Below are 21471 nucleotides of genomic sequence, written 5' to 3'. Positions count from 1 at the left end.
AGAAATTGAGGAAGACACAAAGAAATGGAAAAACATGCCATGCTCATGGATTTAAAAAAACAAATATTGTTAAAATCTCTAAACTATACAAAGCAATCTACATTCATTTCAGTCCCTATTAAAATACCATCAACATTTTTCACAGAACTGGAAAAAACAATCCTAAAATTTATATGGACTGTTGTGTTTTCATTCTCATTTGTTTCCTTGTACTTTTTAATTTCTTCTTTGATTTCTGTTGACCCATTTATTGTTTAGTAGCAGGCTATTTAACCTCTGTATATCTGGTCTTTCCAGATTTTTTTCTTGTGGCTGACTTTTAGTTTCATAGAGTTGTGCTCAGCAAATATGTATGGTATGATTTCCATCTTCTTGAATTTGTTGAGGTTTATTTTGTGGGCTAATATGTGATCTGTTCTAGAGAATGTTCCATGTGCACTTGAAAAAAATGTGTATTCTATTGTTTTAGGTTGGAATGTTCTGAATATATTTGTTCAATCCATCTGTTCCAGTGTGTCATTAAAAGCCATTTTTTCCTTGTTGAGATGATCTGTCCATTGACATAAATGGGGTGTTAAAGTCTCCTACTATTATTATTATCAGTTCCTTTATGTTTGTTACTGTTATGTAGTTGGGTGTTCCTCTGTTGGACGCATAAATATTTACAACTGTTATATCTTCTTGTTGGTTTGTTCTTTTATCATATAGTGTCCTTCTTTGTCTCTTGTTACAGCCTTTATTTTATTTTTTATTTTTTTAAACTTCCATTTATTCATGAGAGACCCAGAGAGAGAGAGAGGCAGAGACACAGGCAGAAGGAGAAGTAGGCTCCATGCAGGGTGCCCGATGTGGGACTCAACCCCAGGTCTCCAGGACCTCGACCCGGGCCGAAGGCGGCACTAAACCGTTGAGCCACCCAGGCTGCCCTACAGTCTTTATTTTAAAATCAATTTTGCCCAGTATAAGTTTGCTACTAAAGCTTTCTTTTGACATCCATTTCTATGATGTTTCTCCATCCCCTCACTTTCAATCTTTAGGTATAAAATGAGTCTCTTTTAGACAGCATATAGATGGGTCTTGGTTTTTCACCAGTCACCCTCTGCCTTTTGATGGGAGCATTCTGTCCATTTACATTCAAAGTAATTATTGATAGATATGTATTTATTGTCATTTTATTACTTGTTTTGTGGTTGTTTCTTTTTTTTTCTTTTTTTTAATAATAAATTTATTTTTTATTGGTGTTCAATTTACCAACATACAGAATAACACCCAGTGCTCATCCCGTCAAGTGCCCCCCTCAGTGCCCGTCACCTATTCACTCCCACCCTCCACCCTCTTCCCCTTCAATCACCCCTAGTTCGTTTCCCAGAGTTAGGAGTCTTTATGTTCTGTCTCCCTTTCTGATATTTCCCACACATTTCTTCTCCCTTCCCTTATATTCCCTTTCACTATTATTTATATTCCCTAAATGAATGAGAACATACAATGTTTGTCCTTCTCTGATTGACTTACTTCACTCAGCATAATACCTTCCAGTTCCATCTTTGTGGTGGTTTCTGAAGACTTTCTCTGACCCTTGTCTTTCTTTTGTGTTTTGCTCATTTTCTTTAGTTATATACTTGGATTTCTTTCTCTTTGTACTTTGACTTTTATCAGTGGTTTTTGATATATGGTTACCATTAGGTTTGTATATAACCTATTTTGCATAGAGCAGTGTATATTAAGTTGATGGTTGTTTAGGTTTGAACCCATTCTTTACTCTTTTCCTCCCCATGTTTTAGGTATATATTGTCATATTTTTACATCCTTTTATCTTGTGAATTTCTTGACTCCTCTTTTTCACAGCAATATTCATTTCTACAGCTTTTGTGTTTCCTGCCTTTATATTATCACTGGTCTCTCCTTTCCACTGAAAGAGTCCCCTTTAATATTTCTTGCAGGGCTGGTTTAGTGATCATGAATTCCTTTAGTTTTTTTGGGGGGAAGCTCTCTATTCTGCATGAATGCCTCACTGGGTAGACTATTGTTGGCTGCAGATTTTTTCCCATTCAGCACTTTGAAAGCCACTTTCTTCTTTCTTGAAAAGTTTCTACTGAAAAATTCCCTCCTAACCTTATGCGTGTTCCCTTGTACCTTACTGTCTTCTTTTGTCTTGCTGCCTTTTTGTTTTAATCACTACATTTTGCTACTTATAACATGTCTTGGTGGGGGAACTGTTTTTGTTGAATTGGATGGGGATTTTCTCTTCCTCCTGGATCTGAATATTTGTTTCTTTTCCCATATTAGGGAAGTGTTCAGCTATTATTTTGTCAAATAAATTCTCTTCCCCCTTTTCTCTGTCTTCTTCAAGGACTCCAGAAATGCTCGTGTTATTACTTTTAATGGAGTCACTGAGTTCCCTAAGTCTGTTCTCTTTTTACATAATTCTTCTTTTGTTCAATTTGATTACTTTCCATTACTCTGTGTTTCTCTGTCATTAATTTGTTCCTCTGCTTAATCCAGCCTGCTGTTCATTCTGTCAAGCATGTTTCATTTATTATGTAATTTATTGAGCACTTGATCTCTGCTATGTTGTTCCTAATCTCTGTTTTAAGGATCTCACTGATGTCCTCAACTCTTTTCTCAAATCCAGTGAGTATCGTTATGGTCATTGCTTTCAATTCTGTATCAGGCATGCTACTTATATTTGTTTCACTTAGATCATTGGCCATGGCCTTGTCTTGTTCTTTCATTTAGGTTAAATTTCTCTTCTCTTCATTTTGTCTGCCTCTCTTTATCTGTTTCTCTGTGTTAGGAAGGTCAGCTATGTCTTCACCTTTTAAAAGTAATGACTTTATGAAGAAGAGGTCCTAGAATGCAGTCTCCTCTGTTCACCTGAACCTGGCAGTTCAGAAGAGTATCCTGTATATGTTGTTTATATCCTGCTGTTGTGTCTGAGTGACTTTTACTTTCAGTGCAGTTGTCTGTGCTGACTCTGCTTGTTCTGGGCTCTGCTTGCTCACTGTGGTGTTAGTGGGACCCAGGCAGGTCAGCTCAGCAGGTGCATGCCCACCAGAGAACTTGGGGGCAGGGCAGTGGCATTAGCAAAATTTGTGCTGGGCCACTAGTTCTATGCCAGATTTGTAGAAGCACAATAGCAACTTGGGGCAGCCTACCAGCTTAGCTGGGTGCCCAAAGTTGTGTACAGTGCCCAGGGATGGCTGGGTATGGCCAAGGCTGGCAAGTGACAGTAGCTGGGGATATGCGGCAACTGAGTGGGATGCCTGGTGGCAGCTGTGAATCCACTAGAGATCAGTGAGGGATGCACAAGTTTTGCAAACTTTGTCCTGAGCCCAGGGTCAAGGCTAGCAGGCTTGGAGGGGTCAAGTCCTCAGGAGAACTTGTGGGCATGGCACACTGCTCGCAGGTTAGATACCAAGTGTCTGTGCAGGCCTACCTCCCACAGAGGGCCCTGTGTTCGCCTGGGGAGTAGGAGGAGGAAGATGCCACCTGCCAACTCCCTCATTCTCAGAGAAGTACCCCAACATGCTCTGAAATCTGTATGAACTGATCTGTTTCCCATTTGCCCCTGGTGTTGTGTAAACTGCTATCTCTATATTACCTGTCTGTTCAGCTGCTGTCTCCTTAAGGGCAGCAATGCAGCTATGCCTTGCCCTCCCAGGTGGACTGGTTCTACTGGGCTTGTCCCAGCTCAGCCCATTGCTGAATCAGCAGGTTTCTAAATCTCCAGGCTCCGAGCCACACTCCAAATTTACACAGTTCAGCTTCTCTGATTTTCAGTCACACTTTATAGGGATTAGTCTTCCCTGCTTGAGCTCCCTGGTATGAAGGCCCATTTCTTTGTCCTCTCCCTACATGGTCAGCCTCCTTCCACCTTTCTCGCCTTCCTAGCCTTTTACATTCAGCTACTACTATATTTTGTTGTGAAGCTGCTTCTGCCAGCCTTCGAATCCCTTTCTAGTTTATTGACTTGAATGTGTATGTGTATGATATTGATTATTGATAGGTATTTACTTACTGCCACAATTGTTTTCTGGTTGTTTTATAATTCTCTTGTGTTCCTTTCTTCTCTTGTTGTCTTATGATTTGGTGACTTTCTTTAGTATTATGTTTGGATTTCCTTCTCTTCATTTTTAAGTGTATGAGAGGTTTTTAGTTTGTGGTTATTCTGAGGTTCATGTATAACACCCTCTGTATGTAACCATCTATTTTAAGTTGATGGTTTGGTTGCTTAAGTTTGAAAACATTCTAGAAGCAATGCATTTTTACACCCTTCCCCATTTTTTATATTTATGTCATATTTTGTATTACTGTTTATCTCTTAACTAATTATTGTAGATACAGTTGATTTTAGTACTGTTGCCTTTTAAACCAGCATACTAGCTTTATAAGTAGTTGACATACTACTTTTGGTATATGGTTGCCTATACCAGTGAGATTTTTTTTTCTTTTATAGTTTTCATATGCTATGGCTTCTCTTTCCATTTAAGGAAATGGTGATGATGAACTCCGTTAGTTTTGCTTGTCTGGAAAACTCTATCACTAAATTCTGAAGGATAATTTTGTTGAATAAAGTATTCTTAGCTAGCAGTTCCTTTCTTTCCATACTTTGAATATACTGTGCCACGCTATTCTGTCTTGCAAAGTTTTTGCTGAAACAAAATCTTAAGTCTTTTATGGGGTTCCCTTGTACATTAAGAAGTTTTTCCTTGATGCTTTTAAGATTCTCCTTTTCCTGAGACAATTATGTGTATTGGTATGGGGCTCTGGGTTCAACTTATTTGGAACTCTGGACTTCACAGATGTGGGATGTCTATTTCTTACAGGGTGGCGTAAAATCCTTTTAAGTGTGGTATCTTCATAGGGCAGGGGGTCCCTTGTCCCTGCCTGCCTTTCTTCCAACTCTGCTCCATCAGTGGGATAGCCAATTAAGAACTGTTTCTTTGTTACAATCCTGTGGGATCTGGAAATGTAAGCCCCTTGGCCACCAGAGCCAAGGAATAAAGGAGTGTGTCCCTTGAGCAGCAGATGCAAAGGCCAGTGCATCAGATGGCTGCACAAGTGCTTTTCTGGGAGATACTGCTGACCTGGAGCAAGGCAGAGAGCATGAAGATGGTGCCCTCCAGCCTCTCTGTTCTCTTGGGAGTATTTCTGTCAGCCCCTAGATGTGTATTAAATTAGGTAGTTGCCACTCAGGCTGATGCTGCAAGATAAGCAAATAAGCCTCTTTCATAGAAAGTCTGGGTACTTTTCAGTTGGCTGCTTCTACAAAAGACCCTATGTTGGTAAATCTGCATGCATGAGCCCTTTGAGAACTGTTTTTCGGTTTGTTATATAGCCTTTTGTATCTTACAGAGCAAGCCCCTTTAGCTTTCAAAGCTAGATATCTGGGAAGCTCATCTCTCAGAGATGAGCGGATATGGTATACCATCTTAAAAAGACGGTATGCCAGATACAAGGCTCAAATCCTTCACTCCTTAGAGGGAAGAGTGGATTTGTGAATTCTCTCCTGATTCTGTATTGCTGTGCCCAGTTGGCAGGGAAGGGGGGTGTGGTGAGTTGTGTCTCAGCCTCTCCTACCCATTTCAATGTGCATTTTTTTCTCATTCACCCAATGTGTAGGAGTTACTAAGCCAGTTTCTGGATTTCTTTAGGAGAGAATTATTCCCTATATAGCTGTGGATTTGGTGTGTCTATGGGAAGAAGCGAGTTCAGGGGCCTCCTGTATTGCCATCTTGAAGTGGAACTTGCTAATGGAGATTGTAGATAATTACCAGAATGTTCCCCTATGCTTTGGGGCATAGCCCTGTGCCCTTTCTCAGCCCTGACCTAACACTCAGCTGCTTTGTGATTTTAGAAAAATAACTGCATGCTACCTGAGGATGTGAAGAATTTTTACCTGATGACCAATGGCTTCCACATGACATGGAGTGTGAAGCTGGATGGTGAGTCAGCCTTCTTGCTGTAAGGTAACATTTCCCTGGCTGAGAGTTTGGGTATAGGGATGGTTTTCTTGAGTTTTCCTAAGTGCAATGTCCAGATACCATCATTATTTCACCTATCACCCACACCTACCACCCACTATGCCAGAGTCTAGCTGGCACCTAACTGGAAGCTCAATTTAGAGGCTTCCTTTTGGAATAGGCTCCTAGAAAACATTAATCACTACACAAAATTCCTGTACCACCTCAAACTTAAAGCCTCCGATGACTCCACCTCAGAGTATTCTCCTCAGAGTGAGCTGAAAGGACAGCCACTGATGGTTGTCTTAAGAGGGGCAGCTTCCTTCATTCCCAGCATGGCACTGACCATAGGGCTATGACTCACATACTAGATCTTTAACTTCTCTCCCTCACATCTCCCCACCTCATTTCTAAAATTGTCATCTTTAGTATTAAAGTGTTTAGGACAGACATTCGTGTTGCAGATGTGGGAACTCATAACTTGGTAGGTTCAGAAATTGCTGGTACTGTGTACACATGAAAGGTGGTGCTGCATGTTTGAGTGAAGACTCCTATAAAATTTCATAAGCCAGGAAACCCTGTTCTATCCATTGGAGTCCAGCTCATTCCTGCCACAGACTTCCCTGCCCACAGGAGACCTTTATTGCCTCTGTATTCCAACCACCTCCCCAGATCTACTTTGGTCCTCAGGAAGTACCTAGCACCTCCCCATACTGTCACAAAGAATTTGGCAATTTTTATTGCACAGCAGATCTGCAGAACTGACTTCTCCCCTTCATTTCCTCTGCCTTTTGCTCTGACTTCCTTTTTTTTTTTTTTTTTTTTGGATGATAATTCCCAAAGCCTTTCTGTCTCTCTCTCTCTCACAGCTGACCTGAGGCACTTTATAGCTTATTACTAAGCATTTAACATGAACTTTTAGCTTGGAATTATTTCTTCCATCGGCCTAGAAACCATTTCTGTCACAAGAGCCCTTCTTTGAAGCATGACCAGGGCCTTTGGAGTCTGGAGTGAGAGAGAGAATGGACATGACCAGACCAAAGGTCAGACTTTCCCTTGCCCATATTGTGAAGACAGGCTAGCCCCTTCACAAGCGCCCCTCAGAGAAGAAATAAGTCACAAAGTTTTTATGAATGAATTCCGGTTCATTATTCTAATACCTCCTCTCATTTAATCCTTCCAATCCTAGTCTTCCTATGCTGTTCCCATTTCCATCCCCCTTTCTGTCCTTTCCTGGATAGCTACTTTAACAGCAGAGGCAGTTTCTGATGTTTACCTCTTTAATGGTCTGTTCTGCTTGGACTTCCCATAGTCTGTTTACTAGCTGTTTTAGTATTTTCAGGTTTTTTCAGCAGTCAGATTTCTAAGTCTTTGTATGCCATCCGGTGTCCAGCATCCTATATGACAAGGATTCTATATAATAAGATAAACAGTTGCCTATTCCTTATTTATACCCTAATGTCAGAAGACTAGAATCAGGCAAGAAGGCTGTCAAGTTCTCTGCGATGAGTAAGAAAAAAATAGAGGGGAAGCGATCTTCAATCCTGAAAAGCTTACAAGAAGAGAAGAATGGGTCAGTTATATAATCAAAGCTGTTACTTCTTTGGGAATTATAAGCCTTCATGTAAGAGAAAGAGGGAGCAAAAACATTTTTAGGTCCTTTGCTCTTCAAAGAGGGTCCCTAGCCCTGATTTCTGTGTTCTTTTTGAGCATACCCTTTTTAAATTTTCAATACTCTACCCTAATGCATGCAGGAGGTCTCTTCACCTGTGACCATTGCTTAAAAAAGGTTGGCGCTCTGGGTCATATAGTGCATTGATCCTCTTCCTTCAACTTTCCATCAGATTTCTCAGCTCTGGGATCATACAATAGCTGGGCTTGAGTTATTCCAGCAAAAGACCTTCTGATGATCATGGTAATAAGGCTGTTTCTCTTTGCTAATGTTTCCGTAGAGCACACCATTCCATTGGGCAGCATGGCAATTAACAGCATCTCAAAACTGACTCAACTCAACCAGTCTTCCGTGTACTCACTCCCTAATGCACCAACTCTGGCAGACCTGGAGGATGATACACTTGAAGGTACCTGAAGGAACTTCTGGTCTGAGTTAGAAATTAGCCTCTTTGTTTCCCTTTTATAATGTTGAAAACCATAGGAAGACATTGTGGCATATAGTACCTTTCCCAAAGCCAAAACCTTCCCCATATGTGGCTTCTCAGGACCATGGGAATAAGGTGAAAAAAAACCCTGTATCAACAAAGGAAGTTTTCTTGTAGAAATGCGAGGGTTGAGATTTTTGTTTTGTTTCCAGCACCCACTTCAATGCCTGGCACATAGCCGGTACTTCATGAATGCTTAGTAAATGAATGAATGTTATAGATTAACTTGACTCAACATTTCAGTATCAAGAGCTTTCAGGGAACATGGAATCTAAATTGCCATCTCTGATTCAAATGGCTGCTAAAAGCTATGAGCAACTGAGCACAAGTGAGGACTTTGTCAATTAGAATTGTGTTTGGCTGCATGTATCAGAGACCCAGTTACAACGTCTAAACTAAATAGGTGTTTATTTTTCTCATAACGAGAAATCTGGAACTTGGCTGGCATGGCTGTTTGAGAAGGTCAGTGATAAAGTCTTCCTCTGGATTCTCTTGCACCAACCTTTGGATACACTTCCATCCTCATCACTGAGGAATGCAGGCTGTCCCTCCAAGCTTCCAGTCTGTGCTCCAGGGAGGAAAAAGAAGAATAAAAGGCAAAACGACGACAAAAACTGTCTTTTGGCAAAATCCATCCCTTTTTATCAGGAAAACAATAGTTTTCTCAGAAGTGCCTTCCAATAGCCATTAGCCAGAACAGAGTCAAAAGATTACTCATAGCTGCAGGGGAAACCGAGGAAATACATTTAGCTGTGCAGTATTGTCTCCTCAAACAGGAATTGAGGTTTAAAAAAGGAGAATGAATGTTGATTAAGCAACTTCTGTCTCCAGTGGTAAGGCCTTGGGGCACATTGAAATTCTGGCAGGAGAACCGATGCAAGGCTTTCTCCAGCAACCACACAGCAGTTGGACACTAGTACAGGTATCCCTTAGAGATTTTGCAGGTTCCGTTCCCGATCACCACAGTAAATCAAGTGCAAATGAATTTTTTGGTTTCCTGGTGCATATAAAAGTTAAGCTCATACCATACCGTGGCCTATTAAGTATGATGTCTAGAAAAACAATGTACATACCTTAATTTAAAAAATATTTTATTACTAACAAATACTAACCACCATCAGCTTTCAGTAAATTGTAATCTTTTTGCTGATGGATGGTCTTGCCTGCATGTTGATGGCTGCTTAATAGGAAGGTGGGTTGCTGAAGATGGGAGTGGCTTGGCAGTTTCTTAAAACAATGAGGTTTGCTGCATTGATTGACATTTCCTTCCAGGAATGATTTCTCTGTAGCATGCTGTGCTGTTTGATAGCATTTTACCCACAGTAAAACTTCTTTCAAAATAGATGTCTGTCTTCTCAGACCCTGCCACTGCTTTATCAATTAAGTTAATGTAATATTCTAAGTCCTTTGTGTTAATATCAACAGGCTTCATAGCATCTTCACCAGGAGTAGAAGCTATCTCAAGAAACTACTTTCTTCACTCATCCACAAGAAGCAGTTCTCATCCATTCAAGTTTTATCAGGAGGTTGCCAGCAATTCAGTCACATCTTCAGTCTCTCCTTCTAATTCTAGTTCTTTCACTATTTCCACCACATCTGCAACTGCTTTTTCCACTGAAGTCTTGGACTCCTCAAAGTCATGCATGAGGGTTGGAATCAACTTCTTCCAGAGTCTTGTTAATGTTGATAAAACTATCTACCCATGAACCATGAATGTTTTTAATGGCATCTAGAATAGTGAATCCTTTCCAGAAGGTTTTCAGTTTACTTGTCCCCAGATCTATCAGGAAAATCACTAGTCATAGCACATATAGCCCTGTGAAGCATATTTCTTAACTATTACGTCTTGAAAGCTGAAATGACTTCTTGGTCCATGGGTTGCAATATGGATGTTGTGTTAGCAGGCATTAGAACAACATTCATCTCATTGTATGTCTCCAATCAGAGTTATCAGGTGACCAGGTACATTGTCAATAAGCAGTAATATTTTGAGAGAAATCTTTTTCTCAACAGTTGGTCTCAACAGTGGGCTTAAAATATTCAGTAAACTCTGTTAGCAGATGTGCTATCATTGGGGCTTTGTTGTTCCATTTATAGAGCACAGGCAGAGTTGATTTAACCATTCTTAAAGGTCCCAGGATTTTCAGAATGGTCAATGAGCATTGGCTTTAACAAAGTCATCAGCTGCAGTAAGCCCTACAAAAGGAGTCAGCCTGTCCTTTGAGGCTTTGAAGCCAAGCACTGATTTCTTTTGCTTTAAAAGTCCTAAGTAGCGTCTTCCAATAGAGGATGTTGTGTCTAAATTGAAAATCTGCTATTTTGTATAGCCACCTTCATTAATTATCTTAGTTAGATCTTCTGGATAACTTACTAGTTTGCCTTGCACTTTTATGTTATAGAGACAGCTTTTTCCTCAAACCTCGTGAACCAACCTCTGCTAGCTTCAGACTTTTCTTCTTCAGCTTCCTCCCCTGTCAGCCTTAGAATTGAAGCCAGCCTTGCTCTGGATTAGGCTTTGGTTTAAAGAAATGTTGTGGCTGGTTTGATCTTCTATCCAGATCACTAAAACTTTCTCCATATTAACCATAAGGCTGTTTTACTGCCTTATCATTCATGTGTTCACTGGAGTAGCATTTTTAATTTCCTTCAAGAACATTTCCTTTGCATTTACAACTTGGCTGTTTGGCACAAGAAGCCTAGCATTCAACCTGTCTCAGCTTTCAACATGCCTTCTTCACAAAGCTTAATCATTTCTAGCTTTTGATGTAAAGTGAGAGACATGCAATTCTTCCTTTCACTTGAACCTTCTAAGCCCATTTTAGGATTATTGATTGGCCTAATTTCATTACTGTATCTCAGGGAATAGAGAAGCCTGAGGAGAAGAAGAGAGATGGAATGGCAAGTCAATGGTACATTCAGAACACAAACATTTATCAGGTTTGCTGCCCTCTGCAGGTGTGTTTTATGGCACCTCAAAATGGTTACAATAAAAACATCAAATGCCTTTGGTCAAGAAGATAGGCACAGACTTCATCAGCATCGCATCTCCCAACCCCCACATTTTGCATGGCCTCAGTCTCTGAAGCAGCGACTACAGCAGCAGCTGAGGTGGGCCCTGCAAAGTCCAAGGGTTGGCTTGTTAAGGTTGAGTGCTCCACCCACGCATACTTTACAGATCTATTTGGGCTAGCCTCACCTAGCAGCACTGGCAGCAGGTCTCATTTCACAAGCAGACTGGTACATACCTTGTTAAAACATACTCCTACCCTGGCTAGGGACCAAACACTGCCCACAGTAGGCAAAGAGAGCCTCTGCAGATGACTGCACTGAAAGAAAAAGAGGACAGGACACAGTAATATGGAAACACCCCTGAAGTGCCAGATCCCAGTGAACAGGGGACACTGTGCTCTAGGGAACTACAGAATCGCTTCTTCATAAGGCCATTACTTTCAAAAGCAAAGGATGTAGCTGACTTTCCTAACACACACAAACAGACACAGAGTTAGACAAAATGAGACAGAGGAATATGTCCCAAAAGAAAGAACAAAAAAAAAAAAAGAAAGAACAGCACAACACCACAGCAAGAGACCTGAGCAAAACATATATAAGTAATATGCCTGATAGGGAATTTAAAGTAATAGTCATAAAAATACTGGACTTAAGAGTGGAGAACCTTAACACAGAAATAAAAAAAAGAATCAGAGATGAAGAACACAATAAACGAATTTTAAAATGCACATTATGGAATAAATAGCAGGCTAGGGGAAGCAGAGGAATGAATTAATGTCCAGAGTAATGGAAAATAATCAGGCTGAACAAATGAGAAAAGAAAAGAATTATGCAAAGAGAGAATAGATGTAGGTAACTAGGTGACTCCATCAAGTATAAGAACATCCTAGAAGGGAGAAAAAAGGCAGAAAATTTATTTGAAGAAATAATAGCTGAAATATCTAATCTGGGGAAGAAAAGAGATATCTAGATATAGGAAGCACAGAGATCACCCCCAAAAAATCAACCTGAAGAGACATAGTAGTGATAAAGAAAAAGGGAGACATAGTGCAAGGAATACTGTAAGAAACCTACTATAGTTGATGCTTGAGCAATGCAAGGATTGGGGCACTGACCCTCCGTGTAGTCAAAAATCCCCATAGAACTTTTGACTCTCCCAAAACTTAATTACTAATAACCTGTTGACTGGAAGCCTTACCAATAGCAAACAACACATATTTTGTATATTATATGTAACATACACTATATTCCTAAAATAAGCAAGAGAAAAGTAAATGTTATGGAAATCATAAGGAAGAAAAAATACATTTACAACACTGTAAAAAATCCGTGTGTATAAATGGACCCATGTGCAGTTCACTCCGTGTTGTTCAAGGATCAACTGTATATTGTCTCAACCTAAAAGAAAGGAAAGAGGGGAAAATATAAAAGTGTTATGGGTTAAATTATGCCTCCCCTCATTCATATAATGAAGTCCTAACCCCCAGTTCAGAATGTGACCTTATTTGGAAATACGGTCATTGCAGATATAACTAATTAGGATGAGGTCATACTGGAGTGGGGTGGGCCCCAATCCACCATATGACTGGTGTCCTTGAAGATATTTGGAGACACAGGAAGAATGCCATTTGAAGATGAAGGCAGAGATGGGGTAGGACTTTTATACATTACAGAAAGCTAAAATTTGCCAGTAAACTACCAGAAGCTAGGGGAGAGGCATGGAACAGATTGTTTACCCACACTGTCAAAGGAGCCAATCTGCCAACACCTTGATCTTAGATTCATAGCCTCCTGAATTGTAAGAGTACAAATTTCTATTGTTCAAACCACTCACTTTTGGTATTTGGTTACAGCAGCCCCAGCAACTAATATATAGAATGTTCCTAGAGTCCTTAATAGTAAAAAATGTAGGACAAAGGAGGAAAAGAAGCAGAAAATGGAAGATCTCCTCTTCCTATAGGGAAGAAATAGTACACCTTTTGGGGGGAAAACAAATCTGTCTTGTTGTTTGAGTTTTCTATTTTTTTTTTTAAGATTTTATTTATTTGTTCATGAAAGACAGAGAGAGACACACACACAGGCAGAGGGAGAAGCAGGCTCCATGCAGGGAGCCCGACGTGGGACTCAATCCCAGGACTGCGGGATCAGGCCCTGGGCTAAAGTCGGCGCTAAACTGCTGAGCCACCTGGGCTGCCCAAGTTTTCTATTTTTGTATAATAGATTACCACAATTTTAATGGCTTAAAACACCACAAATTTATTATCTAAGCTTAATGAGTCAAGAATTCAGCCACAAATACGTAGGATCTTCCAAGCTAAAATGAAGGTGTCACCTGGTGCTGTGATCTCTTCCAAGGCACAGAGGCCTCCTCCATACTAACCTGTAGTTGCCCTTACTCAGTTTCTTGCAGTTGTGGCACTTAAATCCCTGTTTTATTGGTGGCTGTTAGCCAGGGCTCACTTTCAGCATCTTTATGCTGCCCTTAGATTCTAGCCACATGACCCTCTCTCAACATGGCAGTTTACTTCTCAGCCAACAGGGAAATGCCTCTTCAGTCTGCTGCAACAGTCTCCTACCATGTAAGATAATCAGGGGAGTGGCTACCGCATCATATTTGCAGGTCCTGACTATACTCAAGAGTAGGAGGTCCTGCAAGGTGTATATATCCAGGAGCAGGAATCTTGGGGGCCTTAGAATTCAGGGTACCACACTTAGGAGAAATAATGGTCTATTGTTTTCAAATAATGGTAGTCCTGTGGATAATCATGCAAACAGAAAAAAAAAAAAAAAAGAAGATAACTAAAGGACTAAAGCTCTACATTAAGATCTCCAACCTGATAAGGAAATATTGAATCACAGGAGAAAAAATAAGAGAAAAGAAACAAATTAGGAAATAAAACATTAGGAGAAATAAAAGAAGACTGATCTATCACGATATTAAATGTGCTGGGATTAAATTTCCCTTTTGGAAAACAAAGACTGCCAGATTGATGTAAAAAGCAAAACTCATCTATATGTTATTAGGAGCATACTTAAACTGATGAAGAGACTTCCTCTTCTGGTAATAGCAGACAGGTAATTCAGAGCAGCCATCCTGCTGAAGACAATGGAGAAGTCAGAGCAAGGTATAAAAACGATCTCTCTAAAAACATTAAAGAGCTTAACAAGAAGATGAGGTAATATCATCAACATCCAAAGACAAATCAGGGGGGAAAAGATTCAGCACTTGGGGTCGTTTTGCCTGGGGTACATTGCCCTTTTCACAACAGGCTGTGAGGATGCTGGAAAGCTGTGAATTTAACCCATTTTGAAACCAGAGGAATAAAGCAGAGTTCAGGCCTTACAAAAGATAGCACCTATAAAAACTACCTACTTTTTGGGTTGACACCATTGAAGAGCAGTACCCTAGGAGACAGAATAAACCAGAAGTAACTTTTTCTCATAGACCGAAGCTCAAGTGTAAGTCATCTATGTGGCCCAGAAAATGCTAAATATGAAAATTGGACTAAATTGATTCCAGGTTACTAATCCCCTCCAGGGCCTGGCAGAAATAAACAAATTCACTCTAGAGAAATGTTCTAAAATGGATTGTCTTAATGGTTATATTACTGTAAATATACTAAGAACCATTAAATTGTGTACTTCAAATGAGTAAATGGTATGGTAAGTGAATTATATCTCAGTAAAGCTCTGGTATAAAATGAAAATTCCACCCCAGAGGATGATAACATTATCTTAGACCTCAAATTATTTTTCATTTTTTTATATAAATTTATTTTTTATTGGTGTTCAATTTGCCAACATATAGAATAACACCCAGTGCTCATCCCATCAAGTGCCCCCCTCAGTGCCCATCACCCAGTCACCCCCGCCCCCCGCCCACCTCCCTTTCTACCACCCCTTGTTTGTTTCCCAGAGTTAGGAGTCTTTCATGGTCTGTCTCCCTTTCTGATATTTCCCACTCATTTTTTCTCCTTTCCCCTTTATTCCCTTTCACTATTTTTTATATTCCCCAAATGAATGAGACTATATAATGTTTGTCCTTCTCCAGTTAACTTATTTCACTCAGCATAATACCCTCCAGTTCCATCCACGTCGAAGCAAATGTCAAATTATTTTTCTAAATAATTTTTCAAAAAATACTTCCTTCTGAAAAATAACTAGGCACATGAAAAAAACAATACTATAAACAAGAAGCAAGACAAACAGGTAACAAGAAAGATCAATCCATTGTACCCCCAAGAGTGAAATTATTAGGCGCAACAATATGCGAATGCGCACATGGGGATAAAACTGAACTAAAATTTCAGTGAGAAACTAAAAATAGGTGACATTGCACATTTGGCAAAAAAGGAAGCAAAAGATTCAAATACTGACCCTCTGCTTCTGGTAATGGCAGAGTCCCTTTCACCAAATCAAGACTACACTGAACTCTGGGATAACTTTAAAAACGATGATCTAAAATGGTTGGAGAATAACCAGAAATCATCTGCAAAATGATTGCAGAAACTGGAGTGGCATCCACAAATGGCAGAAGGGAGCCACACTGAGTGAGCTTCCTATTTTATAACTTTTCATCTGTGGACAGTGAGCATCAGTCAGGGCAGAGCTGCTGAAACTTAGTGGGACCCTACAGCTTAGCCTAGACTTTGGATTTCACCCAACATGGGAGTAACAGACCTGATTTAGATCTGCCCTGCTGAAAAAACAACCATCAACAGAAAAGATATATAAAAATGGATTTCAAGGCATAGACCATCAGGCAGTGAAGAATAGTGAGCCTGAGAGATGGAAATAAGGAAGAGGAACCTCAGCTTAAGAGATCTAGAGAATTTTCCAGTTCACAGACAGCATAGAGAAGGGAAGCCAGGCAGAACCTGTTGCACACCGTGAGTTGAGGACCACATGAGATCAAGAAGAGTATTAAAGTGTAACTTCCCAGGGAAGGGAAATCCATGTTCAAAAAAGTTTTAGTTAGAAATATAAATATGCATTGGTATAAGATTATATATATAGCTATATGTATAAGTAAAAAATATCTTTTCGTATACTTTGCTTTATCTAGCCTCTCCTAGGTTTGCAAACTCTCTCCCTCAGTCACTAATACTAATCTTTATTACATAGTAGCTGTAATGAAGGAAGCAGGAAAGGTTTCTGATGCTTACATTTCTAAAAATGTCTCTTTTTTTCTGGGTACTCCATTATTCTATTTGATTGCCAGGTAGGTATTTCTAACTGAGCTAGGCTAAGCATTAATTATAATGTAATTAATATTAAATATTATAAATAATACATTTTAGACCAAGGAAAAGAGATTCTAATCAAAAGATCATAAAGTGCTATAAACAAGGGGAAAGCAGTTATCTGGGAAAAAGAGAACACTTATATCAAAATCAGGCTAGAGTGCTTTGCCTTTATGTATTCCCATTCTCAACAAGTTCAGTTTTCCTTTTGTCACCTTCCACTAGATTCCATGATGCTGTCTGTCTGTGATGGAGAAGCCCAGACAGAAGGCTTAGACCATGGATAAGATCCTGGGCATTGAGAGTATAGAATTCATTTGGTGAGCATCTGAGTGGTTCAGTCAGTTAAGTACCTGACTCATGGTTTCAACTCAGGTCATGTCATGATCTCAGGGTCCCACACTCAGCAGGGAGTTGACTTGAGGATGCTCTTCCTCTCCTCCTCTCTTCACTCACACTCGCTTGCTGAAATAAATATTTTTAAAGAAATTTATGTGGCTCACATTAGAAATAGTAAAGAATATGTCTGAGACAGGCTTTTTCCCTTTCTTCCCCCACCCTAGCAGTGCTGGATGAGTAAGTATTTGAGTTGAGTATGTTTGAACATAACTGTTAACTTCTGGGTTTGCAGCCAGTGAGAACCAGCCAGAGAAGCCTCACTTTGATTCTCGCAGTGTGATATTTGAGCTGGATTCTTGCAATGGGAATGGGAAGGTTTGCCTTGTCTACAAAACAGGGAAACCAGGTAAGAATCATTGATAAGCATGGTTCTGCAGTTGGGTGTGGCATGGATGGCCCTGCTGTCCAGCCATCACACAAAAGGCACACTCCTCTCTGGACCCCTGAGACGTGGCTAGGTGTCTTGAAGATGTAAAGACCCAGGGCAGCCCAGGTGGCTCAGTGTTTAGCACCACTTTCAGCCCAGGGCCTGATGCTGGAGACCCAGGATCGATCCCACGTCAAGCTCCCTGCATGGAGCCTGCTACTCCCTCTGCCTGTGTCTCTGCCTCTCTCTGTGTGTGTCTCTCATGAATAAATAAATAAAATCTTAAAAAAAAAAAAAAAAAAAAAAAGATGTAAAGATGCAGAAAGCCCCTTTGCTCCTCCCTGAGCATCCCTTCTAGGCCAATCACTGGAGTCTTTTTAAGTTGTCATCATTTGTGAGTTACTGCAAATAATGGGAGTAGGAAAATTAGTAAAAACTAAAAGAAATAGTCATTCTGTTTAAAACTCTTCTAGCAGGCTCATGCTTTAGAAAAGCATCCAGGAAAAGCATTATCTTTCTTGTATACTTTTATACATAGGCAAGTTAACAACACTAAAAACCTGAATGAGTAGACCCCAGTCTAAGACCTCAGATGAAAAATCAGGAGGAAAAGGCTATGGCCCTGGAGCAGCAGCTATCACCAGCTATTACTGCTGGGAGTAAGGCCCAACCCTAGGGACATGGACAAGGCCCAGCCCTCTTCAAGTAGCTCTCAGCCTCGGGGGATGAGAGGATACAGGCACCAAGATTTTACCCCTAGAGAAAGGGAAGGGACCAACTTTGCAAAGTAGCCTTTCATCCCCATCTTGGGTTATATGGAGGGGTGGGGTGGCAGGGGTTGTAGAGTAAGGGCAGCATCCAGGCAAAGAGACATGGTAAACCTATGCCATGGGGAAATGCAACTGATATGGAAGGAATGACAGTTTCAAATCATAGGGCTACCTGGTTCATCGAGGAGATGAACCCAGAAGGCCAGTTGTTCTCCCCATGCAGAGCTTAGAAGGAGTTTGGACATAGTAGTGGGAAGTCAAGGTTGTTCAGAAAAGGACCAGCAGAATGAAGATGGAATGTATGTGACCACAGGCAGTCTTGGAAGAGGAAGGGTCTGGAGGGTAGGGACCACTGGGGGAACCATTAGAGCCATTAGACAGGAGATGAAGTCGAGGCCTGCGGGAGGAAGACCTGAAGGTCAGAAGTGAGTGCGAGGTGGGAGCTGCTGTGCCAGTGCCTTTTGGAATTCAGCCCAGACGTCCCCACAGGCAGGATCTAGGATAGGAGCTGGTCTGGGTTCCCCCACAGCGACTGCTTACAACCCTTCAGGTTCCTGATGGAGACCTCTTCAGAAATCCAGAGCCCTTCAGAGTCTGTCCCCACTGGGGCAGGGGCTGTGGAACGGTCAGCCTGAGTGCGCAGATGGCCAGCATCCAGCACACAGGTCAGTTGGCTGGCTGATCAGGCATTTGTACCAGAATACTGTGAAATCCCTAACAGTGGCCACTGGAGAATGGGCCTGGGAGGTTGGAAGGGGTTAAAGGGAACTCTTATTTGTATTTTACATCCTTCCACTATTGGAATTTTTTTTAACTGCATGAGTTTGGCTTTACAGATAAAAGGAGAAAAATATTATGTCATCTATTCATTTATTTTTTTTGTCTATTTCAGCATTAGCACAAGACACTGAGATCTGGTTCCTGGACAGAGCATTATACTGGCATTTTCTCACAGATACATTTACCGCTTACTATCGCCTGCTCATCACGCACCTGGGCCTGCCACAGTGGCAGTATGCCTTCACCAGCTATGGCATTAGCCCCCAAGCCAAGGTGAGAGAGAAACAGGTAGCATCTCAAACTGTGGACTGTATCAGAATCTCTGAGGAAGCACTCAAATTGCAGCTTTGAGATTCCCCATCTGATTCAGATGACCTGGGATGGGGCCCAGGAACCTGCATTTTCATTAAGCCAGGCGGATGATACTATGCATGTTAAGTGGATAACCTCACCTTTTACTGAACTAAGTGGTTCCCAAACATGGCTGATACTCAAAATCACCTGGGAGTTTTCTTCCTAATTAAATTTTATTGGGGGCTGAGGTCTGATTGTTGGTTTTAGATAGGCAGTACATGCACACAGGAAGAGTGGAAAGTTAATCTTATTCCCAGGTTCTCCAGCCTCTCCCTGAGGCAGCCATCGTTTCTGTTTTTCTCATGTTTTTCACAGGGTACTTGACTGCATGGAAAGCATGTGTGCGTATGTTTTTTGGTTCCTTTTTTCTAAATCACAGGTGCACTATACTTCTCACATCATTGGGCACCTTCTTTTCACTTAACACTCCATCTTGGGGTTCATTCCCTATCAGTGCATACAGAACTGTCCTTTTTAGTGATACAGAATATTCCATTGTATGAATGTGCCCTATTTATACTACAAATCTGGGCACACATACGGTTTCCTGATAATGCTCATATGCTGTGTGGTTTGAGACCAGGTGTGCCTGGAAGAACTCTGAGTTGCAGTGAGTTAGGGACTCAGCTCCATCCAGTCAATAAATGTGATGCTCTCTGCCTGGAAGGGGAAGAGAGCACCAGCATAGGCAACTTCCCTCAGCCAGGGCCTGCCACTGGCCCCGGTCCTGTACCTTCCCTGTGGCTGGTGTGCGGACAGAACAATTAGAAGGATACTGATGCTCTGAGACCTAACATCCCACACAGGGCTCACTAGATCAGAAGGAAGGAAGTAAAGAATGAGACCTAATAAAGCAATGTGTGTGCCATCACTTTAATCTAAATGAAGTGCTAAGAGATTTTTGAGGCAGTTTTTCATAAAATCTTTCATTCTCTTTGCCTCATCTGCCCACCTCTCTGGGTCCCCACTAAAGAGCATAAACAATCACACTTCTCCTTTGAATTGTGACCTCTCCCAATTCTCCCTTACAGCAATGGTTCAACATGTATAAACCCATCACCTACAACACAAACCTGCTTGCAGAAGAGACCAACTCCTTCGTGAACAAGCTGGATCCCAGCAGAGTATTCAAGAGCAAGAACAAGACATTAATCCCCAAAAAGAAAGGGCCTGTCCAGCCTCCAGGTGGCCAGAAAGGGCCCTCAGGTCCTCCCTCCACTTCTAAATCCTCTTCTAGCCCTGGCAACCCTGTCCGGAAATGAGCACTTCACCTCCCCGCCAGCCTCACAGCCAAGATTTCCACACACAGGTGGCCCAAGCCTCAGATTCTGTGAGTGGCACCATAGACCTCTTTCCGTCTGAGCGAGCCAAATCCTAGGCCTTTTACTCCCATTGGCATTGGCCAGGAGTTCAAGGGCATACTCAGGTCTTCCAGAGTCCTTTCCTCATCCCCTGCCTCTGAAAGCTGTAGAGAGTTTCAGAACTTGTTTAAGCAGTTAAATAGAGCTGTTAAGAGCTTTCCTCTCTTTCCATCCCCAACCCTCTACACCCCTCAGCAGTCATTAGAGAAATCCCTCGAAGAAACCACTGATTTTGACCCATGAGGCATTAGAACTGTGCTGTTCAATTGGTAATCACTAGCCACATGTGGCTATTTAAACTATATTAAAAATTCAGTTCCTCAGTGCATTAGCCCTATTGTGAGTATTCATGAGGCTAGTAAATTCTGTATTTGACAGCACAGAGATTATGGAACATTTCCATCATCACAGAAAGTTCTTTTGGGCAACACTGCATTAGAATATTTTCATGCTGCTTTTTCTCAGATCAGTTCATTTTTGTTAGAGAATGTAGATAATTTAATGCGTCATAATGTTCCATGAAAATTCTTGAAGATCAATTGCATATGTTTATTTTTCTTAATTCTCACTCTGGTCCTTTTTAAGTTTCCTATAAAGTTTGTTGTTTCCAGTTTTGTGGTGTGATGTTTATGCATTGCCAAAATTTGTTTTGTTTTGTTTTTTAAAGAGGAGGTGATTCTGCTTCACTTGAACCATTTAAAAACAAAAAACAAACTCCCAAGCATTGTTTTACAGGATTCTTCCTAAAGAGTTTTTATGAAACCACTGTTAACGAGAGCTTTCCACCTGCTCAGCCTATTCACAGCTTTAAGCAATTCATGAAGTGGCAGAAAGGGACAAAGAGGGACCAAGCTGTCAAGGATAATAGCTAAAGTTGAGTCTACTAGAAGTATTTTTCTGCTAGAACTGATCAAATTAAAGGGAGAACCAACAGCACCATGTGGCTGCTGCTCCAAGACAATTCAAAGTTAGAAGGAGATTGAGAAGGCCGGTCATCCTCTACTGTGGAATGTTTTTTTAAAGAGACACAGACAGAGGGAGAAGCAGGCTCCATGCAGGGAGCCCA

The 21471-nt window shown here is 41.0% G+C and overlaps 1 protein-coding gene and 1 long non-coding RNA gene across 8 annotated transcripts in view; one reads left to right on the top strand and one right to left on the bottom strand.

Moving 5' to 3' along the window:
• TPGS2 (tubulin polyglutamylase complex subunit 2) overlaps window positions 1-21015 on the top strand; it is a 66978-nt gene extending 45963 nt beyond the window's left edge. For 5 of the 7 annotated variants that reach the window (XM_072829404.1, XM_072829408.1, XM_072829406.1 and 2 more), the window contains exons 3-7: window positions 5858-5945; window positions 7916-8044; window positions 17006-17119; window positions 18803-18963; window positions 20076-21015. In XM_072829404.1, coding sequence (XP_072685505.1) covers window positions 5858-5945; window positions 7916-8044; window positions 17006-17119; window positions 18803-18963; window positions 20076-20306 — 723 coding nt within the window. In that variant the 3' untranslated portion in view covers window positions 20307-21015. Of the gene's footprint in view, window positions 1-5857; window positions 5946-7915; window positions 8045-17005; window positions 17120-18460; window positions 18576-18802; window positions 18964-20075 lie in introns of all 7 variants that reach the window. The other 2 variants (XR_012032482.1, XM_072829405.1) reach the window with 2 other exon arrangements.
• Window positions 12409-13768, bottom strand: LOC140635164 (uncharacterized). The gene is made up of 2 exons (XR_012032486.1): window positions 13512-13768; window positions 12409-12529 (listed from the first exon to the last, which is right to left on the bottom strand). It is a non-coding gene; the product is annotated as an uncharacterized lncRNA (long non-coding RNA).
• Window positions 21016-21471: the final 456 nt, after the last annotated feature.

The sequence above is a fragment of the Canis lupus genome, chromosome 6 (assembly GCF_048164855.1).
Source record: "Canis lupus baileyi chromosome 6, mCanLup2.hap1, whole genome shotgun sequence".
Lineage (NCBI taxonomy): Eukaryota > Metazoa > Chordata > Mammalia > Carnivora > Canidae > Canis > Canis lupus.
This window is presented reverse-complemented; position numbering and strand designations above follow the sequence as displayed.